We start from the raw sequence: 27,279 nt of genomic DNA on the forward strand, positions 1-27,279 counted from the left end.
GCTTCCTTAGGGCTAATCCCACATGAACAATTAATTTCTTCAGGATCCTTTACCATTAAGTAGTGCTGCAATGTGGTTGATCACAGAACCGGAGGAAGTGCAGTCAGCACTGGAAGGAGGAAGGGGGCAGTTATGGAGAATACTGAAAGTTGGGGGAGTGGGGTTGTTTACTAGGTAAGCACAGTAAATCCTTGAGAAGATACAGCATGGCAAAACCACTGGTTGGAGAGGGTATTGTTCAGGATCAGTGTGTGGAGGTGGATGGGAGGGAGAAGGGAAGATACGTGGAAGGGGCAGGCAGGAGAGGGAGCTGTGCTTGTTGGGGCTCTTTCACTAACCCCCAGACAAAGAAATTCAAGACTGGGGAGTCTGTAGTGAGAAGCAGAAGAAAGGGGACCAATGCAGGGGAAAGTCTGAAGAAGTCTCAGCAGGATATGATGGCTGACTGAATAAAGAGGATGAAGGCAGGCTTTGAGTTTCATGTGTCTGGGGAGGAGCCTGCAAATGGAGACGGGCAATGTCGAGTTCAGTTTGGACACTCGAATATGGACCATGAAGAGCACTTAGTGTTTCTTAGAAATTCTCATCTGTCTTAAGTGAGAAAACGGGCTCAAAGAGAAAGACGTAGTGTCAACACAGAGAATGTGGAATCGAAGCTGTGAGAGTTGATTAGGCTACTTATAGAATGAAGAAACTTGATAAAGTAACGTGAGGAAGATTTCAAGGAATGTCCTGTTTGTCAACTTGAGAAAGAAAAGGCATCAGTTAGCAAAACAGAGTGAAGGAAGAGGGAAGCTTAGTGGAAGAAACAGCACAGTGAAATGCCGAGGAAACGGTCATTTTTTCTTCTCTATATCTACACTTCGGGTGCAGCTCACTGCACTGGAGTTATTTCATTCATGCTTGTGCCTCTCTTCCAGACTCTCTGGAACCCATTCAGGCAGCACCCTGCATTCTCGCTCTGTACCTTCAGCATCTATCTCTTGCACCTCTCCTTTGGAGATCATCTAGCTGCTGAGGAAGCCAGTGTCAAGGGCCTGGGTAGAAAGATCCTGCTCATTTTTTAAGTGCTCAGTTACCTGGCTACAAGAAAGCAAACAGCAAGGGAGCTATCACTTCATATGTGCGAGTCCTGCTCAGGACTTCGTCTCCCTTGACCTAATCTTCCCCCCCTCGCTCCTTTACAGACCTTTCTGCCCTGTCTTTTGCTATTGTAGTCAAAAGAAAAGAGCTCTCCTATGTCCATATCTCTTCATTTAATGTTTTAAGGGGAGGCAAATAAAACATCCAGCTACAGATTAAGGCTGAATCCTACCCAAAAAGGTAAAATGGGGATTTTCATTCTAGTTGGCTCAAAGAATTACTGGGAAGCCCAATAAAGTAATGCACACATAACTCCTTGGCCCAGTGGTTGGCACAAGAAAGGACTCAGTAAGTGTTAACCATCTCCACCGCTGACACTGGTGTCACTGCCCACGTGGCACACCTAGTGCCTAGCATAATTCCTGGCACACAGTCATTGCTCAGAAATGAATGGTTTAAGCCCATTCAGGGATTTGGTGGCCTCCTCTATACACACCCCCCAACCCAGCAACTGCATGTCTTAGTGAATATGAATAGTCACTCAAAAGAGCTCCTATAGATTTCTCTTCCATAAAATGTAGATTTCTCCCTTAAAAGATGATGTACACTCTCTTTTGCAGCCTGAAACAAACAGAGTTTTGATCAAATGAAATGTTGGAAAACTGGGATGGGGTAGAAGTGATGTGAGACATTTTTAAATCCAATCTGACACCCTTCCACCCCATATACTATAGATAAAAATTAATTAAGAAAGCAGGTCAAATTAAAATCATTTGCTAAATATTTGTTGAGATAAAGCACACTGCCATGTGTTTGGAGGGTGACGCAGAAGTAATTATGGCCTCTAAAAGTCTTTAAGACTCTTCAGTATAGTTAAAGGAAAGAAAAATATATTAGCACAATTACAAAGCATTATATTAACCAGAAAGTAAATCCCTGAGAGTCTGGGTTTTAAACCAAGCTTAGAGGAGGTAGTAGCCACGAATAGGGGAGTAAGGAAAGGAAGAGACCCCTGCATGGGGTGACGTGATAGGGAAGGAGCAGTGTGCAAGTGCCATGTGAAGGCTGATAAGTTTTGCTGGCAATCAAAGAGATGAGGTAGATGAGTTATAGGGGGAAAGTTGTTGAAAGAATACTTGAATACAGGAAACTGGATTTAATACAGTTGACTGTTGATGGCTATTTTAGATTCTTGGACATAATTAAATGGTCTCATGAATATTTCAGCCATTGCTATAATATCAGTTGAGTTTTGAGTTGGGGACTCTTGGCCCCTCTACCAAATGTCCAGCCAACCACCACACTTTCAGGATTTGTTATTCTTTTCTTCTTTCTCACTGCCAATTATTACTTCTCAGGAAACTTGCTTATAACTTCGGCTTCTACTTTTGTAACTGCAGACATGTTCTGGACTAAAATGAAATGTTTTCATACTCCGAGTCTAATCTATTTTGATCACTGCTCCTTTCCATCAATGCAAAAAACCAAATTTAATTCTCTTTATGTGGTTAGGTGAGTGCAGTGGACAAAAGTGTATGCTCTGGAGTTTGAATGCCTGTTTTGCAGCTGTGGGAAACTGGGGTCATATTTTTTGGAAATATATCAAAGTACTCTTCTGTTTATATGTCCATGCACCTGAACTTCTCAACTGTCAGTGTGGGATGGCATGAGACTGTGGATTTGGATTGTTATTGGAGAAATACAAAGAGAAAGAAAGTGTATTCTCCAGCTTCTGACAGCCCAAAATAGGCTTTTCAAGTCTTCAGTTAAACAATAGGCTTGAATCTCAGGCCTTTCCAGATAAAAAGACTTTACAAAATCTTCCACTTAAGCAGGCTGACATGATCATAGACTTTTTTGTGTTGTTGTTGGTGGTGGTGGTTACTGATCAGAAAAGGGAAGGGAGAAAGCTTACCTACTCCCTTCTGGGCTAGGGCAGTCAAAGAAGTGGGCAATGAGACATGGGGCCCCAACTTTGTCACAGTCAAAGAAAGGCAATGGAGGGGGGGATCTAACGGCAGAACTCTCAGGGTCAGCTGCATCAATGTAAGGTAGTGCAGATGGTGACAGAGGGTCAAGTTTAGATCCCCTGGGGTGAAAAAGGAAGAAATCCAGAGAAACTCACTTGCTCTCTGGAAGAAAGAGGAAGGTGGCTGAGGGTGCTGGCCAGCGAGTGTGCCAGAGAGGGCTCTACTGTGGGGCAAAGTGACCCATAGTCAAAGCTGCAAGAGCCATCTCCTAGGCTGGGGACCAAACAGGTGCCTAAGATGATCCGAGTGGCCATGGTGAGGGTGGTGAGAATTCATCAGGGGAAGGTGGCTGAGCTTCCTAGAGCACTGTTAGAGCTGAGAAAAGAGAGCAGGCATTGCCCCAACGACAGGCTGGAGTGACACACCATGGAACCAAGAGCCTGATCAACCCGCCCCCCACCCAAGGAGCCCATGCCAGCCCAATCTGCCTGTGTTGCAGCAAAGGAGCCATAGGACAGAGGGTAGCTCGGAGGACACCAACTTGCTCACCTCCAGTTAGGCCAGTGCCATCCGGGGAAGGAGAAAGGAATAGAATTATAAAGCAGCATCCATGAGAGTCTATTTAAACCAGAGCTAATAAGCAGCTGAATTGTGAATAGACTCAGCATTTAAACTGAAATGAAGGGGCTATTTAATAACCTTATTTAACTGACAAGTGTAGAGGTCCCAACCACCATGAACGTGTATGTGTTTGTAAAGAAACCACTTAGGTTCAAGAAAATAATAAGGGGTATGTGTGTGTGTGGTGGTGGTGGGGATGTGACCGGAGTAAATTTACAACCTGTGAAATGGGGATCATAGTATCTACCCCCTAGTGAATTTTAATGAGCCAATTCAAATAAAACGCTTAGAACAGCAGCTGGCACATGATAAGCCTTTAAGAATGTATTTGCTAATTTTGTTATTATTTCTACTCTTACATTCAACATCAATGTTTCTTTTGTCCCGTTCAAGGCCGAACATTTGTCAAAAATGTTAAATTGCTGTATTCCTGACATTCCTCACTTATGATTTCATGGCCTCTAATGGCATTCTCCACAGGTACAGAAATGTCATTCTGGGGACAAATGAGAATTACTGATTTTAATACATCCCTGACTCTGCAGATTGATAAACTTCTTCGTTCTCACGTTAGAAATTACCCTAAAGCTAGGACAGTATTTCTAATAATGTTTGCTGCAGCAAACACAGAGTTAGTTAGACGACTGAGGTGTTCGTGGGAGCTGGTGGTGAAGCCTGCTCTGTCTTAGGCTAATCTGTTCCTAAGAGGATGAACAAGATTGGGGCAATAGACAAATCATCACATGAAAGGGGAAGGAAGCAGAGGACTGGGATTTATTTGGGACTCCACATATTAGGGCACTAACATAAGTGCCAGATGGCTCCTGGAAAATTCCCTAGGTTTAGCATATATAAATTAATTCTCAGCATTGTTTGCTGTGTGTCCATAAAGCAGCATGATCTTGAGTATTCAATTCTGGATGTTAGCTCACCATGGGCTCCCTTCTAGTTCTTTCAGGTTTCTGAATCAACCTGGAGGACACTGAGAGGTGCTTAGTTGAAAAAGGAGAAAAGATTCAGCTAGCAAGGTTAGCACCAATTGTAGATAAACTGAACAAGTAATATTTGAGGTCTGTGCTATACAAATCTCTAGGCCCTGGGGCTTAAGCCAACATGCGTGGTGAGTACCTGACAACATAGAAATATTTATACAGTGGGATCTCTGGGGAATCAAGTGGCTTAATTTAAGTAATTTTTCCAGGTAATTCAAGATTATTAATAAAACATAAAAACAAGAAATCATCATATGTTAGACACTTATCTTGGATGTCTGATTTCTTAAATAGAGCAAAACTACCTTTTTGGATGGTCAGTCATCATTGGGAGCTTCAGTTATTCCATGGCTGTCCTCTGAAACAACGTTTCTCAAGGTGCGGTCCATGGACACCAGCAATTAATCACCTAGGAGCTTGTTAAATATCGGGTCCCTGGGCCCCATCCCAGCCCTCCTGAATCAGTATTCCTTGGTGGAACCCAGGATTCTAGAAGTTTAACTTGCTTCTCAGAGGATTCTTATACTCACTAAGCCCAGAGGACTAACTCAGGGATAGTTGGGTATACAGGGAGAAGTGCTTTACCAGAAACATCAGTAGGGGCCTGTTATCTTTCTACATCTGCTTGTTCTAGGGTCTCCATTATTATCTGCTTACAGGTAAAAACCTTTCAATAGCATACCAGCTTTAACCTGCAAGACAATTTTGTAGGATGGGGTCTTTCCCCAGGGTGCTGTCCTCTGTGCCATCTGCTCTCCATCCACAGGCCTTTTCCCCTCCCTCCAGGTTTGGGGCCCTGAGCTAGAAGCAAACTGCAGGATTCAGGCACCTGGCTGCAAGGAACCTACCCTACAGACCAGCCATTTCACCAAAAGAACAAGGTGGATCGAGAAAAATGCTGAACACAGGGAGGTGACTAGTAAGACAGAATGATGGACTGCCTTGATGAGAAGAAAAGAAAATCCAAATATTTCTTAAGGGCACTTCTAAAGTGAGCCCTTGTGGCCAGTGGAAATGGGGGCAGAGGATGGTGTGTGTGGTGTGTGTGCTGGAAGATGAGGCTACTTTAAAACAAAGCCGGGTTTCCTCTACCACAAAAATATTTTTGACTTAGTACTACACATGGATCTATTTACTGATTACGAAAAACTCGAGGCAGAAGTGGTAGGAAGAGCACTGACATTGACTTTGGGGTCAGGAAGCTTGGATTAGAATCCTGGTTCATATGAGCAGCTGTGAGAAAGTCGGTCAGATTTACAGAGCCTCAGTGACCATTCTGGTTTGCTAGTGCTGCCGTTCTGCAAAATACCAGAAATGGATTGGCTTTTATAAAGGGGATTTATTAGGTCACAAATGTACAGTTCTAAGGCCATAAAATGTCCAGACTAAGGCGTCAACATGAGGATACCTTTACTGAAGAAAGGCTGATGGCATCCAGAACAACTTTATCAGCTGGGAAGGCACATAGCTGGTGTCTGCTGGTCCTTTGCTCCCAGGTTGCATTTCAAAATGGCGTTCTCCAAAATGTCTCTAGACTTCTGTATCTCTTAGTTTCTCTCTTTCAGCTCTCTGCTTGGTTCTCCTGGGGTGTTTCTGTCTAAGCATCCTCTCTTAGCTTCTCTGGGACAAACCCTGGGCTTCATTTCTTAGCTTGCCATCTCCAAACATCTTTCTGTCTGCATCTCCCAGTGTCTCTAAGCATCTGGGTCTGTCAGCTCTTAGCTTCTTCCAGGGGCAAACTCTTAGCTTCTCTCCAAAATGTCTCTCTCAGCTTTTCTGAGCTTCTCCTCTCTGTGAGCTCTCTTAAAGGACTCCAGTGATCTAATTAAGACCTACCCAGAATGGGCGGGGTCACATCTCCACGGAAATAATTTAATCAAAGGTCTCACCTACAGTTGGATGAGCCACACCTCCATGGAAACAACCTAATCAAAAGGTACCACCCTAATCGAAAGACTAATAAGTCTGCCCCCACAAGATTGCTTTAAAGAACATGGCTTTTGTGGGGGACATACTAAATTCAAACCAGCACAGTGACACTAGATGAAAAATGGGACAGAGAATTCATACCCTCAACAAACTGCAAGGCTTTAATGAAGTAATAAATACCAAATGGCTTTGTAAACTGAAGAGCAGATTACAAATATTTAATCAGAAATATTCTGTGTTATGCACATATTTAAATAGCTGCCACATCAATCTATAAGGCAGAATGCTAAGAAAATCCCAGGCTGGGAAAAAACTCAAATGTGTTAATTAAAATGCATAAATAAGCCTATCATATTGTTCATTGTGGAATTTAAATATCTGCTGTGCTTTTATACTGTGAAAAAGATATATCTTTAAACAAAAACTTTAACAGCATTTTGACTTTTGCACTCCTTATATTTAACATTCTCTTAAATATATTGTTCCTATTTTCTAGATTGAAGGATAAGTAAAGAGGGTTACCAAATCATATTTTCAAAACACTCTTTATCAGTTTATGTGAATTTTACTTACACTATTAGCTGATTTGGGGAACAGTGGGGAGAATGGGGTGTGTCATGGAGAGAAGAGGGACAAGTAGGTCCATAAAAAATCCTAGAGGTTTTGTCCCAAATCTAAAATACAAAGGATATGGAAGAAGGGGGTCTAATTTATGAAACCAAACCACTGTCTGATTTCCCATGACCAATTTTTAGCTATTTTAAAGTGAAAGACGTGCAAAAAATTTTAAAAGCAGGCAAATCTTGTCCTTTCAGCCAAGAATTAAAATTAAAAGCAGACTGAGCCCCCGATAATAAGTACCAATAAAAGCTTTAGCTGACAAAGCTTCAATTTTCAAATCACTGGCTTTTCCTGGCAGGGGCTGGGGAAGAAGGGTAAGGAAGCATGGCAGACACTGCCTGGATGAGGAAAATAATGGGACTCTAAAATTAAACATGATTTCAACTTTTTATTCTAAAACACTTGATTTGTGGTGACTATGATAAAACACAAGAGAAACCTGAGTATATTACACAGTCTTGGGGGAAACTCTGGGAAGAACTCTGTCCTTATGCCTTCCCAGTCAGATCTTATTTTAACATGTACACTTCATTAGTTAGTAGTTGTCCAGTCCAAAATGTGTGCACAGAATGAGATGTGGTTTAGAACCTGTGTGTATTTTAATTTCTTTTCAAATTTAAGCATTAGGATACTCCTATGAGATTTTTAAAAAGTAAACTGGAAATGAACAAACACTATGAAGCCAAAGGGATGTAGTTTGATAGACAGCAACTGATAGTACTTCTCAGGAAATTTTAGTGACAAAATTAGGGCTCACGGTGAATAAATATTCTCGGTTTAGTTTGTAAAACCTGTTGGACTACCAATAGAAAGAACTGATGAAACTGCTAGATTTACAGAAAAGAGTTGAGGGAGATAGTGTAGGGAAGGGTTTTGTTTAAGCATATTAAATAGCACCAATGAGAATTAGGAAGAGGACAATAAACACAGGACGGACAAGTTATGAAAGCCAGCAGAAAACCTTCCAGTTAAGAGATCTAATGTCAGAGTTGAGGATACAGCAGCCCATCACAAAGCCCCACAGTGGGGCTGTTCTCTCTGAAGTAGCTGCCCTCCCCTGTTTTGACTCTTTTTTTGGTAAAGGATCGCCTCCGCTTTCTCACTGCTGCAAAACACAGAACCTTTTCTCCCCAGGACACAATTGAGGATGTATGGGAAAAGTTATCTTTTTACTCTCTCACCTTTTTTCCCTTTCAGGCTAAGCATAACTCTGTATATTCCAGTTCTTCTAGAACAAGGAAAGCTTTTCAAAAGAAACATTCTCATCTCCATTCCTGATTTGGGTGGGTTTCCCTCAGGCGCTGTTTTTGAGCCTCTGATCCCTGTGTGATTAACCTCCTCATATGGCTCTCCCAGCTGATGTCTTTCGAAAATGACTTCATCCTCCACCCCCTCCACCCAGCTGCCCATATGACATCACCTTTGGAACTCAGCTTCCCATCTTTGCCCTCCTCTAAAGCTGTCCTCTCTTCCCCTTCGTATTATTATCATTATTTTTTTTTGGTGGGGGGACCTCTTAGTTTTTTGCCAATTTAAGAGTTTTCTGTCATTCTCCCTTTTCTTCCACCAAATCTTATCTGTTCTAACTCTAATCTCATTAATTCCCATTATTTTTAGTACAAATTATTTTAATGGGTAATATATGTACATGGCACAAAATCTAAAACCTACAAAAAGTCCTATGTTGAAACTTAAACCTCATCTCTTCTCTGCTCATCTCAACCCCCAATCTAGCTCCTTGCCCCAGGAGCAATCACTGTTGCCAGGTTCTCGTATTTCCCGACCCCTAATTTTTAAGATGAAAAAATGAAAGAGAACAAGATCCTACATGTAATGTGTTTTACTTTCCTAGCTTCTTTTCAGCTTCCCTGTCTATTTGAGAAATTGCTTCATTTACTTCACACTCATTAATCTCTAGGCTTCTCACCCATGATTCCTCTTCCTTGTATGTGATAACTTTTCCAAGTCTCTTTGCCTGGGCCTCTCAGAATATGAATAGCCATGAACCATTTTTGCCTGTAAGAATTTCACGGTTCACTTCTAAAGGCCCAGGAAAGAAACTGTGAAAAAGAACAAACCAGAAAAATCCCTCATCCCTCATTGTGTTTATATAATTAATCTATCTTGAGACATATCCCTTATTTCAAAGTCTCTCCAGAAGAACCACAGTAAGGAATCAGCATCTAAATGATAAAGGTCGTCTCAGAATCACAGCTGGGGAGTGAATTTCAATAGATGGATGGACAGGTAGATGGGTAGTTGAATAGAAAGAGCCAATCAACTATGAAGTGTTACCAAGCCCTAAAATCTTATTTCATTGGACGGTAACAACAGAAGCCTGATTAATGCCTTGTGGGAATTTTACTACAGTTATACCAATGGGCTTTTAGGATCAATTCTTTTTAGGGCTTCCTGGGTCCATGTAAAATGGGCTAGTTTGAGATTTTGGGGCTCCTATATTATGAGCTTTATTATCTTCTTTAATGATTAGTGTGAGATAATTGCTGAATATGAAAAAAATTTTTCACTTGGGATAATTTTACTATACATGGAATCATCCTAAAAATTTAACATCAGAAGGTAACACATATTTTTTAAAAGTGTTTTCTGTTTGGGCTTTTACTTTTATCAAAAACTCATAAGGAGGCAAAGAGGAGGCAAAGTGAAGCCACTCTTTGAGAGAAGGTGAAAGTGGGTAAGAATGGTGCCACTTTTAGGAAACAGAGCCACCAATGAGTAAGGCATAAACTGGTAATCTGGGCTTCCACTTTCTAAATTCCCTACTGAATTAGGATTATATCAGTTCTCCGGAGAAAAAGGATCATCCAAATATCTTTAAAAAAAACAGAACTGTCAATGGAAAATACCAGTTTTCCATTAAGTCATTCTTTTGATAGTTCAAACATTAAAATATGGACAGATTTAGGACTTGGGATGCAGGGGATTCCCTGAGACAGGGAAACCTGTGAAACCACGAACAATCTATGACTCTGTTATAGGGTCAATACTTCTAGGAAAAATCTCATTAGGAAAGTTTTGTTAAGGATTAACAAAAAACAATTCAATAATCTAAAAAGTGCTATTCAAAACCTTTCAATACCCTCAATAATAAACTAACAAAAAAGACAGGCTTTTCCTGAAGCAATTGTATTTAGAGCTTTCTTTCTTAAACGTTAACTCTCCGTAGCCAACATATAAACGGAATTTGATGTAAAAGTGACAAGACACGCATCAAACCATTGCTGTTTCTGTCACTGAAAAGTCTGGTTGCAAAGAATACTGGATTTGAAGAAAATTCTTTTTGACTTTAATGAAAACAACTGAGAGTACTACAAAGCTATTGGTATTTGGGAAATAGAAGATACACTGCTGCTGTTTGAAGTTAAATAAATTCACATTCTGTTTTGCATACCTGTGAGTAAATCCCCATTAAAGGATTTACTAACCCAACAAGCTGCAACTGTCTTATTTTATAGTAAATTCCAGAAGATGGTAAAAACTGCAACTCATTTATCATAAGAGAACAAGACTAGCTAAGAAATATATCTCGGCTGTTAACCAACAGAAAGAGGGCAATCCAGAGGGATATTAGATTTGAAAGACTTGGAGACAGACACTAGGGAGGCCAGAGATAGTAACTGGTACATCATACTACTTGAACACAATAATTTTCCATTTCACCATAATCTACCATGACACCTTCTTTAGGAGCTACCAAAAGGAGACAGAGGCAGATGAACAATCTGTGTTTGGGGTAGGGGGGGTAGGGGATGTCACATGCACCAGCCATCCCTCTGGCCCTGCAGCCAAGAGCACAATGTGATAAAACACGGAAATACTGAATCCATCCAAGAGATTCTAGCTGCTGAGGCACTGAGAAATCTGTTATGAAATGGGCTCATTATATGGCAGCACTATGACATGGAGCCTATAGCCACAAGTGCCCACTGGCTATTCTGTAAAATCTGTTTGTTTTGCATGTTATCATCCATGAAATTCTAGAAACCAGGCTTGCATATGCCAATACACGTAAATCTTAGAAATAAAAACCAGACAATATGGCACAAGGAAAACTATCTTGGAGTGGATCAGTTCACACTTAGATAACTCATTTTTTGTCCACAGTTCACTCTGAAACCTGAGAGTTAAACAAGCTTTGCCTCAAATAATTAGAGGAAATGCCATATGCAACGATGCAATACTTCTCATGAGAAAAATCTATTTAAGGCAACATATTAGCTTTTATGTTGTTATAATATACGTTTATTTTTAAAAACCATATAAATATTTGGTATTCTTATAGAAATTAGATAATGGAAATTATGAAGTAGTATGTGTGGATAATATCTTCTAGGACTTCAAAACAAATGACTCCTTGCTTGCATAGCCTGAGTCTTATTTTTATTCAATAGCAGGATTAAAATTCATTCAGTAACACAAACATTTATAAGCTGCATATTGTTTGCTTACTGTGTCTTTGAGGTTCAAAAATGTGTAAGACCCTGCTCTTGCCATTAAAGAAACTACAAGCTTACCCATTCACTCATTTGATTAATAAATAGGTATCAAATACCTACCATGCGCCAGGCTAAGAAGTATGCACAAAGGGCCATGGGAAACCGAAAAGGGATAACATCTCTGCTTTGAGGAGCTGGCGGAGGCTTCCCAGGGTATCCTGGCCTTGCATGATGCCTCAGAGCTTTACAGACACAGAAGGGAGGAGGCACTTCAGGAGGGAGAAGCAGGGCTTGCAAAGTAAGGGCATGACACAACTTTGAAGGTGGCCAGACGACAGATGTGTGTGGTGGCAGCAGAGTGAGGGGAATTATCTGAGAGAGAACCTGGGAGAAGGGAGGAGGAGGAGGTAGGTTAGAGCCAGCCTGGGAAGGGCCTGGAGGGCCACACCAAGTTTAGACTTGTCAGTTGGCCAAGTGGGGGCCATAGAAGGTTGTTGCCCAGGAGAATGACATGGTCTGCTTTATGTTTTAGAATTAAGACTAGCGTTAGAATGGAGGATGGTAGCAAGATCAGCTGGGAGCCAATTGCAATGCTTTAAATTGAGAAAGCGCCTAATTCAGGCAACAGCAGTGAGGATGAGAGGAAAGGACCGATTGAGGAGATACTTTGGAAGTGGAATCATCAGAAACTGGACATCTCCTGGATGTGAAAAGTGAATAATGGCAGCAGCTGAGGATAAACCTCCAGCTTGGGAAACAGAACAAGCCATGAAAGAAAAGTGCTTAAATTTCCTTGTAATTTTAGAGGGACCTATAAAAATATATTTGTTTATTTTACATAGAAATAACCTAAAACTTCTCAGGATATAAACACACTATGAAGATTTTATTTGTTTAAATTTTGTCAAGATCTCATTAAGAAGTCTAGTTAGAAAGAAGTAATATAAAGGATGTGGAGGTACATCAAGTAGAAAGGCACATAGGAAGAGACTGCTATTTAATTTCCATGTCAATCCATGTATAAATGCAAAATTAGGCTAAATAGCCAATTTTCCAAAGACTTCATCAACTTGAAAGCAGATTAGAGAAAGGAAAAAAATTATAGCCCTAAGGACACAAAAGTGGGTTATTTAACTACATTATAACCCGAGACAATTTAATAGTAAAATGGACAAGGGACCTGAACAGCTCCCAAGAGAGACAGGGATGGCAGTGAGGAAATCCTGGACTAGAGGGTGGGGAAGTTGGGCTCCCAGGATGATGGAGCACTTCTTCTGGAGTTATGTGTCCTTTGTGTACATTGGGTTGGATGGAGGCAGCAGTAGGAGCTGCTGAACTTGGAAGCAGTGGTCTGTCATGATTAGACACTCCATCCAACTCTGTCTGGCAACTCAGAATAACAAACACTGATTCCTTGAGCCTGCGTTGTGGGGGCAATTCAAGGCCAAGGCCACCCTCCCAACCAGACCTCACCAGTGATTTACTTAGCTTACATGTTTTGCTGCACCCTAAGTTTTTCTCCTCAGAGCTTCAGTCATAAATGTGGTAGTTATAAAAATAGTTATTATCTGAGAGCTTGCCTTGTGCCTGGCCCTGTGCTAAGTGCCTCCCAGGCATTATGTCTTTTGATCCTGGAAGTGCCTCTTTTATCTCCCCTCTGCAGGGAAGGCTTAGCACGGTGGCAAGTGGCAGGGTAGGTAGCTTGTCCTGCCTTATGGGCTGAGTCAGTGCATCTTCTGACTGGCAGTTCTGGACTCAACCTACTATGACGACCATTAGCTCGTGGAATTTTATTAGTCCGCAGTGTTCTCTAAGAGGACTGAACAGGTTTGGAGAAGAAGCTCTGGAACTGGATGTCTGGCACAACAGCCAAATTGTTAATCCCTTGAACCGTGGCATTTCCTCATGGGTAAAATGGGGATGGAATCTTGGTTGCCTACAAAGTGAAGCTGTGAACTGTGGAAACGTCAGGTGGCATGAGAGGCAGTGCTGTGTGCTGGTAACGAGCAGGGACACTGGAGCTGGCCTTCCCGTGTGGCCTCTGGCAAGTTCCTCACCCTCCAGGCCTGTTTCCACATATGCAAAGTGGGGATAATACCTGCACCCACTGGAGAGGGTTATTCAGAGGATTAAATGAGCTTGTACTAGTGAAGGGCTTGGAAAAACATCGGGCACAAAGATTGCACTATAATAAATGACTGTTAAATAAAAAACTAAGTAACGTCGCTGTCGTATTATAATAACAACGTTGATGTTTTCAGTCAAACAGCTAAGCAATATGAATGAGCATCACTTCCCAATTCATATTTTAACAGGAATCTAGCTTTCCAGGAAAGATGACCTCTGTCCTCCTGACAAGCTTGCCACAGCCTTGTTCATTTCCCTCTTCTATTGAATCAGTCTTCAATGAAGATAAAGCAAAATGACCGAGTAATATTAGAAATCTTATCATTTCCAATGTCTACTACAATGTTTCTTAACCAAGAATGCACTCCATGTTTATTTTGGAAAATGCTTCCTACAGATTTTGGTGATTTGGATGTACATTTTCTAAACCACTGGTCCAAAGCAAAGTAAGTATCGGATAAATGTGTATTTATTGAATTAAAGTTTAAGCCTGTTTGTTGTTGTTGTTGTTGTTTTGGGGAGGGGACAAGTAGCAGAGTTGTTTCTATTCCCCACAGTTCCTCTTCTTTCCCCATTATCTGAAAGTCCTCAAAATAGAGGTGGCCCTTCTGTTTGTTTCCTCTGGATTTCAGTTGTCTAGAAAAAATGTACTAGAGTCTGTACTAAAGGAGAAGTGTATCCTAATCAGTAATTTCCTACTGGTCCTATGCATCCCTATTACATTAGAAATTTAAGTGGTATAAACTCCAGTCCTTTCTTAAAAAAATTCAGATTTAAGAAACATATAAATCTCTATATCTGTATGAACTTGTTCTTTATATAAAACTTCTTTTCCTTGAAGTGCACCAGAGGTGTCTTTAGATTACAGCAGGGGCCAGTAAACTTTCTCTGTAGAGAGCAGAGAGTATTTTTGGCTTTGCAGGCCAATAGTTATAACTAACTATTCAACTGCCACAGTATCGTGAAAGCAGCCGCTGGCAATAAGTAACAAATGAGCACGTCTATGTTCCACTAAAACTTTATTTACAATAACAGGTGGTTGGCCTATGGGCCACAGTTTGCTGAACCCTGCAAAAGTATTGCTGTCTAAATAAGAGATAAATATTATCAGTTTGTGAACATCAAAACTCATCTACCCAAGAACAATGAGTGAAACCTTCTTCTCCAGAGTTCTTGAGCAACAGCAACCAAAACAAGTAGACTCAGCAAGACCAGAACTGACTTGGAAGAAAGCACTTTGCTGACAAAAGTACACATCAGTCCTAATCCAGAGTCTAGACTTCCGACGAGCATAACAATGTTAGAAAAAGAATAAAAGAAATGTGATGGCTGAAAAGGAACTTGGAGATCACCTACACCTCCCTCCTTTTGTGGATGAGAACACTGTGATAGACTTTTACTAGATTTCTGCAAGCTGTCACAGCCAGTATAGGTGGGGTTGGGAACAGAAGACTCATGGCCTTCCCAATATCAGGAACAACGAAATCATTCTAAGAGCACATACACACCAACTGTGAGGCCATGCTCCTCCCTTCTCTCTATTTCCAAGCAGGAGCAGCAGCCAGCCAGACAGCCACAAACTGCAAGAATTATCTATGTCATGCATGCTGTTCTAACTGGTCTTGGCTTAACCCTGAAAACTAATTTTTGCAATTTATCAAGTTCAGTGGGGGGAAATCAATAAAGACAAACAAAGCCCCAAAGGCCACATCTCAGCAAATTCCAAATCGAAAGGAAGGGTGTAATTACTTGTTCCTTTCTGAGTTGCACTATGTGAAAACGGTTATCTTTTCCTATGGCATTTGGGTACTATAAAGAAACAGCAACCCAAGGGTGGGGTTTGGGCAGCTAGATTCAATCTACTTAGGGATCACAGAAAAACAGTGCCTTAGTTATACAAGCAAACCAAAACAAACAAGCACACACCAAAACCCAACAAATGAAAATAGAGAGTTATGAAACAGATACATCAAAGAGAGTGTCAGGCTTACCAAAGGAATTTTCAACTCACAAAAGAACTTAGACCAGTGTATGGAATTTTAGAACTAGAAGAAGCAGAGGAGATAATGGGGTCAAATGACCCTTCCCTTTATGTATGAATTAAGCAAAACCCTGAGAGTTAAGGTGGAAGTTCCACTCAACTTATCTGGAAGTTAGGTACTGCTTAAAAAGACAATGTTAGTCCATTGTGTGGACTCAAACTTGAAATGCTCAGAATCCCTCAACCCAACACATTGGGAGTCCCAGCCCAGCCCTAGGCACCGAACTGAAGCAGAATACAAGTTTAAAGCCAGAGAGCTGGATGGCCCAGGCAAAAAGGAAAGGCCTTCAACGCAGAGCAGAGCAGGAGGATGGCTGAGCAGTGGTTCTCCTGCATTTCTTGGCATCTCTGGCTCCCATGGGGCCTGCCCTCAATTCTAAAAGAGCCTGACCCCTGACAAAGACCAATGATTTCAGCAGTAATGAATTATACTGTCAAATTAATTAACCCAAGTCTTTGTCCACAGCCCTTGACTGTTTTCCAGCCCTTGACTGAATTCTATAGACCCAAACGTTCACAGCCAAGACACAGGGACACCACCAACTGATTGCCCTAATAAGGTCCCACCTATTAAGCCACCAGCATTAGTTTACACACCTTCTCACAGCAAAACATCCTTTGATGATATGACTTCCTAGCATCAGATCATTCAAAGTATTTTAAACAGATAACAGATACAGGCTTGAGAACACCTGTGTGTAACAGTCACATTACCTACAACACCTCTTAGACATCCTTGTGAATTATGGTGATGAAACACTAGACAAACGCTGTAGGATTTCATTAAGCCACTTAATAAATGATCCTCATTAAAACACTGGTTCTCTTGTCCTTGTCTATGAGGACTCTGACTCGTACGAATGCTCACATATACATTTCCATAGTATCTCTTTAGAGGATTCAGAACTATTTTCTTACATCTGATACAGCTTTTATTCCATTTAGAATAATTACCCTCCATCCCATTTCTGACTTTCAAGAATAACAAGATCGCTTAATTGACCACAGGAGGACTCTCTCAAGGGCATCAGGCTGCAAAAGCTCTTCTGTGAGCTCACAACTTTAGCTGATGTAATCTGCTACAAGAAGCTGACTTCTATTTTTAAATCACACCCTTTTACTCTGCCTTCAAAGGACACATATATCACACATTGCAACTCTGCTTGTAAAATACCTCGTGGTGTAGTGTCCCGTCCATTTCCCTCCCAGGGTGAATCACACTGTCAGGAGGCACTTCCAACTGCACATAAACCACCTCAGCCCTGCCCATGTAAATTCATCCCCATTTCTTATCAGTTGGTCTGCAGCAGAATAGCTACAGATGGCCATGCTCTCCAGGTGTCTTGTTAATCATGGTAATTTTTAAGAGGAGCAGATGACTAGCAGGGTCCTTCTTAAGGGTTGGAATAAAGCTTTTCACTTCTTTGTTTTTCCACCCCTAATACAGGCACCTAATATATGCTAATTAATGTTGCTGCTGAGGGCTCTGTCATCAGGCCTATGGGCTCCAAAGGGTGCCAGAGGGGAAACAGATTATTTGCTTTAAGTTTTCCATTCATCATTTCGGTCATGCTCACTGTATGCTATTTAAAAGGTTCTCAGCATTTTGAAAACACTATGAAAAAAGCCATGGTTGGAGGTGAAAGTACACTTGATCTTGCTATTTTATTTTCACTTATTCCGCCTATTTCTAAAAAAGACCGAAGAGCTCTGTAATTAAAGTGGTGCCACTATGACATCTCGTAGCAGTAAGAACAGTAAATTTCCCTCTGGTTCACTTCCTCTTCCTTCCATGGTCTCCCCATCTCTCCTGTGGGTTTGTAACAGCTCATCCAGCTTCAAGGTACTGCCCCCTTCAAATCCCACCTCTGCATGAAAGCCCAAGAGAGCTATCGAGAACACAGATTCAATCACATCCTTTCCCTTCTCAACACCCTTCCATTCCCCCTTGCCCTCAGGGAGATGCCCCTTGTGGTCTGGTTCTGCTTACCTCTCCTGCCCATGGTCTGGGGCACCTCGTACCCACACCCATCTTGCCTTCCATGCTTCAGGTCCTTAAAAATGCCCTCTTCTCTTTTATCTGCAGCCTTTGTCCAAGTTGCTTCCTTAGCCTGGACTCTGCTCTGCTGTTCCCACACCCTCTGCCCAGCTACTTCCTACTCATCCTTCATGTCTTGTTTAGATGCCACGTCCTACAGGAAGACCTTCCAAAGTGTTCCTGTTCACCCTTTGCTACCATGGGCAAACATGCACCGTGCTGCATAGTGTTTACTTGCTTGATCTCCAAATGCCTGCATGTGTCAGGAAAGTGGCAAGCACGTCTGCTTGCTCACTACTACACCCTCTGCACACTGCCTGGCACATGGCTGGGTTCAATGCTATTTGTTGAATGAATGAATAAATGAGTGAATGAATGCATACTAAAGAGTCCAACCAGGAGAACCACATTCATGAGGTATGAATTAGAATTTTGTCTCCTCTGGAAAGTGTGAATTCAAAGAGAATTTATAGCAAAATGCTACTTTGTTCAGGATTCATCCTTTGACATGAGAAAGCAGCAGCTGGCTCTGCAGAGAATGAAAGTCTCCTCTTTCCAGAGCAATTCTTTAGGAACCACATGCAGCTGTACTGCTCTCCCTGATGACTCAAAAACACATTTCAGTAACACGTTCCTGAGAGATAAATAGAGGCCCTGTTAACAAGCAATCTCATTGGAGCAAAATGCTAAAGCTTGTTCAAAGCTAAATATCATGTTATAAACCTCAAGTGATCAGCAAACTCCATGATATAAATTTATTCTGAAGAGGGCGCCAAGTCATAAATCAATAATGCCACTTCTTACCTGTAAAACTATACATGTCAATTTCCAAAACATAATGAGGTCAGCTGCACATTGTGCAAATGCCCTAGATGTTTGAGAAAATATGGGCCTGGCACTTCAAACTCATTGGCAGGAATCTTGCCATCTGATGAGTGCTAACTTGGGGACCGGATGGGTGAGCCCTGGGGTTATGGCAGTGAAGAGAACCACCTCTGTCCCAGTTCTCATGGAGATTCCAGTCCAATCAAATTTATACTTGAAAATAGACTTCTTTAAAAAAAAATGCTTCCCTTAAATTCTAAGTACACCATGTTCAGTTATTAAATTGGATGCAGCACACATGGAATTGGGGAGTAAGCCACCACTGCAGCTACCGCGGCACGTCAAAGGATTCTTTAAACCATATTTTCCAAGCTCAACAGATGGATGACACTAAAGACTGGGTAATGTTTCAGCATTCAAACCAAATGATGAAGGGCTTGGTTTTCATTATATCCTTGCCTAGTTAGTAACCACCCTCCCCCAAAACAAATCCTAAACACAATTTTACATGAAATTATTTTGCCTTTAAGAATAATGACATTTCTTTTTATTACCTGGCACATAGGAACTGCTCAATAAGTGTATGTTGAATGAATAAACCACAGAAGAGATATTATTATGAAAATGCTTTTGCCTATTTTAGGTATATTCGTCAACTTCCATTTCTTTCCCCCTAGGATTCTGACTTTCATTTCCCTGTCTGACCTTGGGAAAATAACTTAGCTTGGGGATGCTTTTCTTCTTCTATAACACGAAATATGTGTCTTGGCCATTGTGACGTTCATAGGAGTCAGTAGGTACAAAGTGACTAGCACTATACCCTGCAGCCAATTTTGTTTTTTCTTTTTCCACAGCCCAAATAGAGAGCCAAAGACAAATCAAAATACCAATCTGAACAGAAAGTCAAGAATATTCAGATGTAGCCTGGGCCACATACAAATATTGATATCACGTATAAGAAATGATCAGAAACAGATTCATGGAGATAGAGAGCAGATTAGAGGTTACATGGGGGAAAGGGAGATGTGAGGAGGAGGAGGAATATTTGGAGATAAAAAGAAGTAATGGGGAGATTGATCTAGGGGAGTGGCAGATGGAATAGAGATGGGGAGGAGTTAAGAGGTGATTTGGATGTAGGAAATTCACAAATTCAAAAGCAACTTCAGACTTATTTGAGGGGTGTGTGTGTGTGTGTGTGTGTGTGTGTGTGTGTGTGTGTTTGAGGTGGGGTGGGAGGGAGGGAGGGAGGGAGAGAGAAAAGAAAGAAAAATAAAGAAACCTGCCTACTAAGAAGCTAAATGCATAGATGACATCTACAATATTTATGATCAGAAATAAAATGATCTCTGATTTCCCCTCATTGGGAAGGATTCTAAATTACAAACGGAAAGAAAACTTGATTCCTAAAATAGCTTACATCAATCTAATATCTAAGTCAAGAAATGGTGACTGTACTCTAAAGCATCAGAACTCCCCTCCCCCATCTAACCTCCAGCTCATCAGCGAAAATTCCCAGAGCTCTGAAATGATGACTTACAAAGAAATCTAGAGACTTTAAGCAGTATCTCTAATTACAAATGATCATTTGAAACGAGCAAGACAGTTGACACAATATTATGTAAAATGTATCATCTGAGTGATTTTTTTCCTTCACATCCTGAAATATACCTGGTCGACCAAACAAAGAACTACCAAGATTGTATACAACGAAAACCACTCGTTCTCATAAATACTTGGTATATGACTGCCACCTGGTGGTCAGATTTGTCCTCGTGGATAAGAAATTCTAATGACAAAACCTCCAAACAGCTAAATTCACACAAGATATTTAGCTTTTAAAAACTCAACTAAAGACTTCTCCTCTACAGCTCACTATTTATTTCAGGGGAATTTAAGAACATACTTATCTCACAGTTACCTATTTTCCTCAGACAAATCTCTGAAGAGGTCTATTGCAGACATAGTCAATGCTACTTTATTTAATCCTACAACTAAACCTCACTGCTTCTGAACACTTCACAAAACAAAGAAGTATTGTTACTTATATTAATTTTAAGGCATTAGCAACTTAAAAAGATTTCCCCAATAGTCTGTTCTAACCTCCCTGTTTCATGTGATCTAATCTCTATTCTTAGTTATGCATGAAAAAGCATTTAAAAGTGACAGCCTTATAAAAAGCGCACATTATGAAAATCTGACTTCAATTAGAACTAGTTACTAAATCCCAGCAATTTCCAGCTGTCTCTTCTATCTTATCCTTGGAGAATTATATATCACATTAATTGGTGTTCTGTCACATAAAAAGACACCAGCAATGATTAATTGCATCCTTGGTGCTTTTGAGTTGTATCTTCTTCACCAGAGGGATTCAAATCACACATCATTACCTTCCAGCAGGTGCCCCTTTTGGTAACCCTCATGAAACCTCCTACCTTCCTGAACTTCTCCATTTGCTTGTAGAGGTCTGGATCAAGCTCTTGAGACACATCCTTCATCCATAATAATGCCCCTCTGTATTCAGTCCGGCACTGCTCCATGCGGTTCACTGTCAGCCAAGTGTCTGAGATGGCCCGATGCCGAAAAGTCTCCACTTCTTGGTGAAATCGACACAAAGGATTTCGCAAGGCCAACCTAGACAAGAGGATAAAACCACAGTCATGAAAGTGAGCCGACCAGCAATGTGAATCCTTGACAGTTTGCCCATTCTTAAATTTCAGGAGTCTAGAACAGTACCTGGAACACAGTATATGCTCAATGAACATTTGATGAATTATCATTGAAATATGTGTGGATTTGTTCAGCCAGAGACCAGAGACAATTATCCATATACTGGTCCCTTGGTTTACTGTTAGTTAACTGCACATGGCCTCACGCTTGGGCAAAGAGTATTCATTCAAAGCTGGAACCAAACCTGTGTTAAGGAACATTTCCTGTTTCTATTCTTGGCCCCTCCCTGCCTCCAGCTCCTCTGAAACCCTGTGAGGAGGGTGGAAGTTTGTATGATTGGGGTCTCCTTAAATAGGCCATTTTGGATTATTTCCACAGGCCAGGGCATACGCTGCTTGCTCCAGTACTCTCAGTGGAATGGGGCATGGAGAGAAGCATGTTTAAGTGGTCTAAGAAGAGGGAAAAGCACATTTACTGAGGGTCTGCTATGTCTTAGTTACTTTCAAATAGATTATATGATTTAATCCTTACAAAAAAGCCTACAGCAGAAATGAATGAATGCTCTAAAACTAAATAGTTGTAAATTAATTATAACATCAGCTTTAAGTGACACAATGTCGTTTATTTGGCAAAAAATGTCTGAGACATATCAAACTTTTGATAAAATATATATGTCTTTGGGGAAAAACCCACAAACTGCAGCTTCCTTTATCCTCCGACCCAAAATGAGCAATGTCAGATGAATTACACACTTATGTAAAAATATTGTTCTTCATGAAGTTTCAGGGCATAGGTTAAAAAAATAAAAATAAGATATTTGAATTTCAATTTAAATGCAAACTTATTTAGGTGAAGGGAACAATGGGTATTAGTGAGATGAAGTCAGCTTTGGCAGTTCCAGCGATGTCTGAGATGCCTTAGATGTGTGCAGCACTATAAGATCACAGAGAGTGCAATAAACTGTTTAAGAAAAAAAACCTCTTTTACTATTTTCTCTAGTGTTCCTTCTGTCTGTAAGGGTTTGTATTTTAATGTTCAGTACTGTTATAAAAATAGCTTGCTCACACTGCTCTAGCTAGGTGTTACAGGTTGTTTTCAAACATACTATTTTGCCATAAAACAAGCATGTTCTTTTTCCCTGTTTGTTCAAATTTAATATCTTTCATCAAATTGGATAGGCCAGTTGTAGCAATGACTACAAAAAAAAAGTCAGTAAAACAAATATGAAGGTTTATATAATTGAAGACTCCTATTTGAGAGGAAAAAGAGTCCTCAACTGGCTCCTTAGGATCCTGCTCATTTTTGGACTCTTTTTACTCTTTCCTTGGAATTGGCCAATTTCCCTAAACTGGCTGAAAAGACTCTTGTGAATAAAGTTTTCTTCATTTCTTTCACTATTGTAAAATTGGACAGAAAACTTTGAAGATGTGATAACTTGATGATAGATGTTAAGATCTTAAAGAAAAGCAAAATGAATTTAAACGACTTCATTTTTTTTCTGTAACTTGCTTCACGTAAAATCAGAAAGGGGAAAATAATTCATTTGTGTACTGAGTCTAGACCAAGGAAAAACTCAGTAGCCGGGTTCAAGCTTCAGTGAGACACCCCACGTTTCCATTCTTGAGATTCTACCCAGTGCGAATAATTAAAGTGCCTAAAGGTCTACAGCAAGCACATTTATCCTTTAGTAAAAAAAAGGTGGAAGTGACTCAAGTAATAAACAGAGGGCTCAGGCTAAATATATCATGGCATGTCCAGACAACAGAATACTACGCTATATGTTTTTTTTCAAGTGTATATATTAAAATAAAAAGGTATTTGGGATACTTGATTTAAAAACTCATCTTCTACACTGTGGGATGATGCTGTTCATGTTTTAAAAATGCATCTGGGCTACCCAGATCACATCCATTCAGGTTTGTGAATTCAAGTCAACTATAGTTTTATGTCATCCTTCTACTTTATTCCTGTTCAGGAGGATCTGTGAACAGCTGAGTGTCATGAAACCTCAGTTACTATGCAGAGGGCCATTTTCCACATAGCAAAGCTGGCCCTGCTGTATTAAATTATGGCTACAGTGCAGTTTATTAGTTTCTATTAGCCATAATTTCATGTATCATTCATACTATTTTTGTTGATATCTTTTAGTTTTTGTTTACATCAACATTTAGATTATATAAACTTAAGGAAGCATATATGTGCTTTGTGAGATAGTTCAGTCCATAACTGAAAAGGTGTAACTGGATAGCCATATTGTATTGTCTATTTATGGATGTCAATTTTGGTACACAGGTGTGCATAGAATTTTTCCTATTGAAATAAATGATAATTACATTCTTAACACCTGAGGACTTACTCTATGAAAGATTTTTCAGGACTCAATTAACCTTGTAAGGGTGAGGAAGGCTGTAGATGTATAAATAGTATCTATCGAGGGTTAAAAGTGGGTCATCACTAAAAGTTTAGTTGACTTTTTTATTTTCTCCTTTTGTTTTGTCTCTCTTTTTAAAAAAAAAATCTAACATGAATGAACATTTTGCAACAAGGAAAAAAAAACAATTATAAACAACTAAGATAAAAAGGTGCAATTCAAGATTCTAAACAAATACCTTACTCAGAAAAACTACTGGAAATGGTTTCATCCAACTATGAAAATTGGCATTGCCCATGAAGTCAGGGTCCAAATGTCATAAGAAAGAATCAAAATGCCCAGGAGTGAGACCACTGTAAAAGTGACATGGTTGGTTTCTTTTTTCTATCCCCTTCTCTTGGGTTTTCCTGGAGATGCCAGTGTGAATCCCAGGATGGGACCCAGGCTGTCGGCCTACTCTGGGCCCACAGGGAAGGAAAGGAGTAACAGGTAAGTTACAGAAGAAAATATTGGACAATTGGAGTAAGTGAAATTTCTGTAGTCTGAATACTTTTGGAAACTACCTTCAACTTATTTAAGTATAATTCTAACATTTCTGGGTGACATTTTTTTGGACTTGTTAGTTACTGGGGATAGGAGAAGGGGTGTCAATTTTTTCAGACACAGAGAGCTCCTGCCCATTCAACACAGCCCATAAAAATGAGTCATGTTGTGTGTAAAAAGAAAAAGAAAGAAAAAAAAAAGTCACTGATCCACCACAATTTTCTCCGTGCCAGAACTCCCAAACTTGGAAGTTCATTGAAATCAACTTGTTAAAATGCAGATTCAAATTCAGCAGGTCTGGGCTGGGGCCTGGATTCTGCATTTCTAGCAAGCTCTCAGTGGTGCTGCTGCTGCTCCAGGGCTCTCTGACATTAACTGGCCCACGGGGAGCAGACAGGGAACCCTTCAACCTGGTCTCATTAGGCCCCTGCTTTCATCAGCTGCTGGGAGGGACCAGACTGATTGCTACCGGCAACGCTGAAGGTCAAATATAAGCCCGGGACAACGCTCTCAGTGATTGGAGAGTGTAATGCTCTCCACAGACTAGAAGAAATAAGAATAACATTTCAAGAGAATTTAACAGAGAGGAAGAAAACTCATATGATATCTTAACTGAGAGTGAAGTGCAAACATGAATAACAGGGTACAGAGTAACTCCGTCGTAGGCACACGTTTTCTAAAGAACAATGTGAGATTCTTCTTCACGAGCGGGTGAGTCCCAGGGTCTCTCGATATCCCCCCAAAACAGAGCCCCAGTGCAGGCCACGCACCTTTGCTGGGAAGAAAAGCAGAGGGCCTTTCCTGTGGCTTGCATCATTTTTCCTGCTCTGGTTTTATCTTGGAAGCCTTGGGATCGAAGAAATTTTCCCAGTTCATTTTCTTCTTGAGACAAGACTGATGAAGAAAAGACCAAAAGGAGCCATGAACAACGAGTATTTTTATCACAGAGAGAAAGAGAGAGAGAGAAATCACAAGGCCCCCTTTTTCAGAGGCAAAGACCACATGAAATTAAATCCAAATGGCAGGCTACAAGGTAAGCTCTCCCCGCATTTAACTTGCATGCTGTTCTTCTATTTACAAAATGGGAGATCAAATTCACTCGAGTACATCCGTCAGTGAGTTTGGCGCACTGTAATCAGAACCAGAAAATGACCTCTGTACTGAAAAGCAAGCTGATAATGTGCTGCTTCAGGCTGAAATAAAGGAGTTGGGTTTGTCGGGTACAACTGTGAGAATCTTTTGTGGCTGCCTATAATGTACTGCCAGCTCCCTCCTATTATTCTCTCCTGCTGGTTTTTTCATCTCTGCCTTCTGAGTTACATTCTACTTGATTGTAAAGCAACTCAAATACCTCATCCATGACACAGGCTTTTGGTTTGCAATGGGGAAGGGTTGATGATTGAGGGTGGGTGGCTGGGAAATAGGCTAATGACTTGGTGGATTTTTAAAATACAGACCTGGAACTAAATCTGAATGGCCTATGTCCAATCTCGGTCTTATTTTTAAAGACCACCTCAGATGGCACTATTGGTGAGAGTGACTCTGTACAAGTTTTCTACAGATTGATTAGACAGTAAATACAGTCATAGAATCATGTGTATCTTTTGACATCACACAACCTAAGGGGCATAGTAAAATGGGCACAAAGATGTACATACAAAGGTAATCAAAGCATCCATTATTTATAATAGCAAAAAAGCTCTCTTTCCCTACCCTAGGGACTAATTTTAAAAATACAGTGCACCCTGATCATGGAACCATTGGGTATTGTGCAGCCACTAATGGTCATGTTGTAGAAGAATATTCACATACAAAGATGACCAAAATCCATCACATAAAAAAACAGGTTATAAGCAATAGCTAAGGTGGAATCCAAATTTGCACAAAAATCTCAACTATGAATATTTCTATGTTAGCAGAAAAATGCAAAAATGTTAACAGTGGTGAACTCTTTTCAGCAATCTTCATTTTCTCTAATTTGTATCTTCTAATTTTCTATGATAAACTTAATTTTGAAAAATGGTATTTTTTCAATAATTTACAAGAATAATTTCACATTAAGATTTAAAGAGCCCACAAAGATGCTACTAACTCAAAGTAAGCCACTACTATATGAAACTATCATTAAAAAATACAAGTATAGAAATTTATTTTCCATGGTGTTAAAATAGGTGATATGAACTATAACAAAAAATTTGGATAAAAATATGCTATTTTTATTTTATATTTTGCCATATAATAGTTAAAAACTTTGGATTTTAACTTCAGAGCGTTCAAGAATATTAAGAAATTTTTGAAAATTTTTTATTCCAAAGGACTATCTTCCCAGATAACTCAGTTTGGGTCAGGAAAACAGACTACGTCCCACAATATCTCATAACAGACACACTATCTCACTGGAGCAATACTGCTCATATATAAATAATAACTGTCTGTTTCAAAAGTTGTTCTTACAAACTTTTAAGCCTTATGATGAAAAAAATGTTTTAGCACTATTTTAGGGGATGGCATCAAAGAGGGATAAGAAAAGAGACTAAAATTGGTACTTGGGAAGAAAGAAGGAAAATCTCATTTAAAAATATATAAAATAGTGAACACAAATAAAATAAGCCTTATAATTGGTACTACAGATTGGTTGAGAAAAAGCTTTTTTCTGAAGAGGTCACCATGTTACTCACATCGGTTCGATCATGCAGGAAAAAATACAACTCTGGTGCAATTTAAGGAAATATCCCAAATGTCATATACAAATATTCCCCAAATTTTATTACAATGAACATGTTCCAAGGCAGGCATTAAGTTCAAAACAATCTTCCCTAGCTTTGTGAACTTGAAAACCATGCAAACAAGAAAACCCAGACGCATAGCGGGCTGCTGCCAACCACTTCACTTGGGGACTTGGGAGTGCTCCCCAGCTCCTAACTGCCACCTCTCCAAAATAACGGGTGCCGGCCCCAACACACACGCACCAACAGCTGAGCTGCGGGGCAGGAG

The 27,279-nt window shown here is 40.3% G+C and overlaps 1 protein-coding gene across 12 annotated transcripts in view; it reads right to left on the minus strand.

Annotated features, from left to right (window-relative positions):
* ICA1 (islet cell autoantigen 1) overlaps positions 1 to 27,279 on the minus strand; it is a 154,516-nt gene that overhangs the window by 91,933 nt on the left and 35,304 nt on the right. For all 12 annotated transcript variants that reach the window (XM_037836780.1, XM_037836777.1, XM_037836782.1 and 9 more), the window contains exons 5-6: positions 25,056 to 25,179; positions 21,137 to 21,335 (exon numbers count right to left, since the gene is read on the minus strand). In XM_037836780.1, the coding sequence (XP_037692708.1) occupies positions 21,137 to 21,335; positions 25,056 to 25,179 (323 nt within the window). The remainder of the gene's footprint in view (positions 1 to 21,136; positions 21,336 to 25,055; positions 25,180 to 27,279) is intronic.

This window comes from Choloepus didactylus, chromosome 5 (genome assembly GCF_015220235.1).
Source record: "Choloepus didactylus isolate mChoDid1 chromosome 5, mChoDid1.pri, whole genome shotgun sequence".
Taxonomy (NCBI): Eukaryota; Metazoa; Chordata; class Mammalia; order Pilosa; family Megalonychidae; genus Choloepus; species Choloepus didactylus.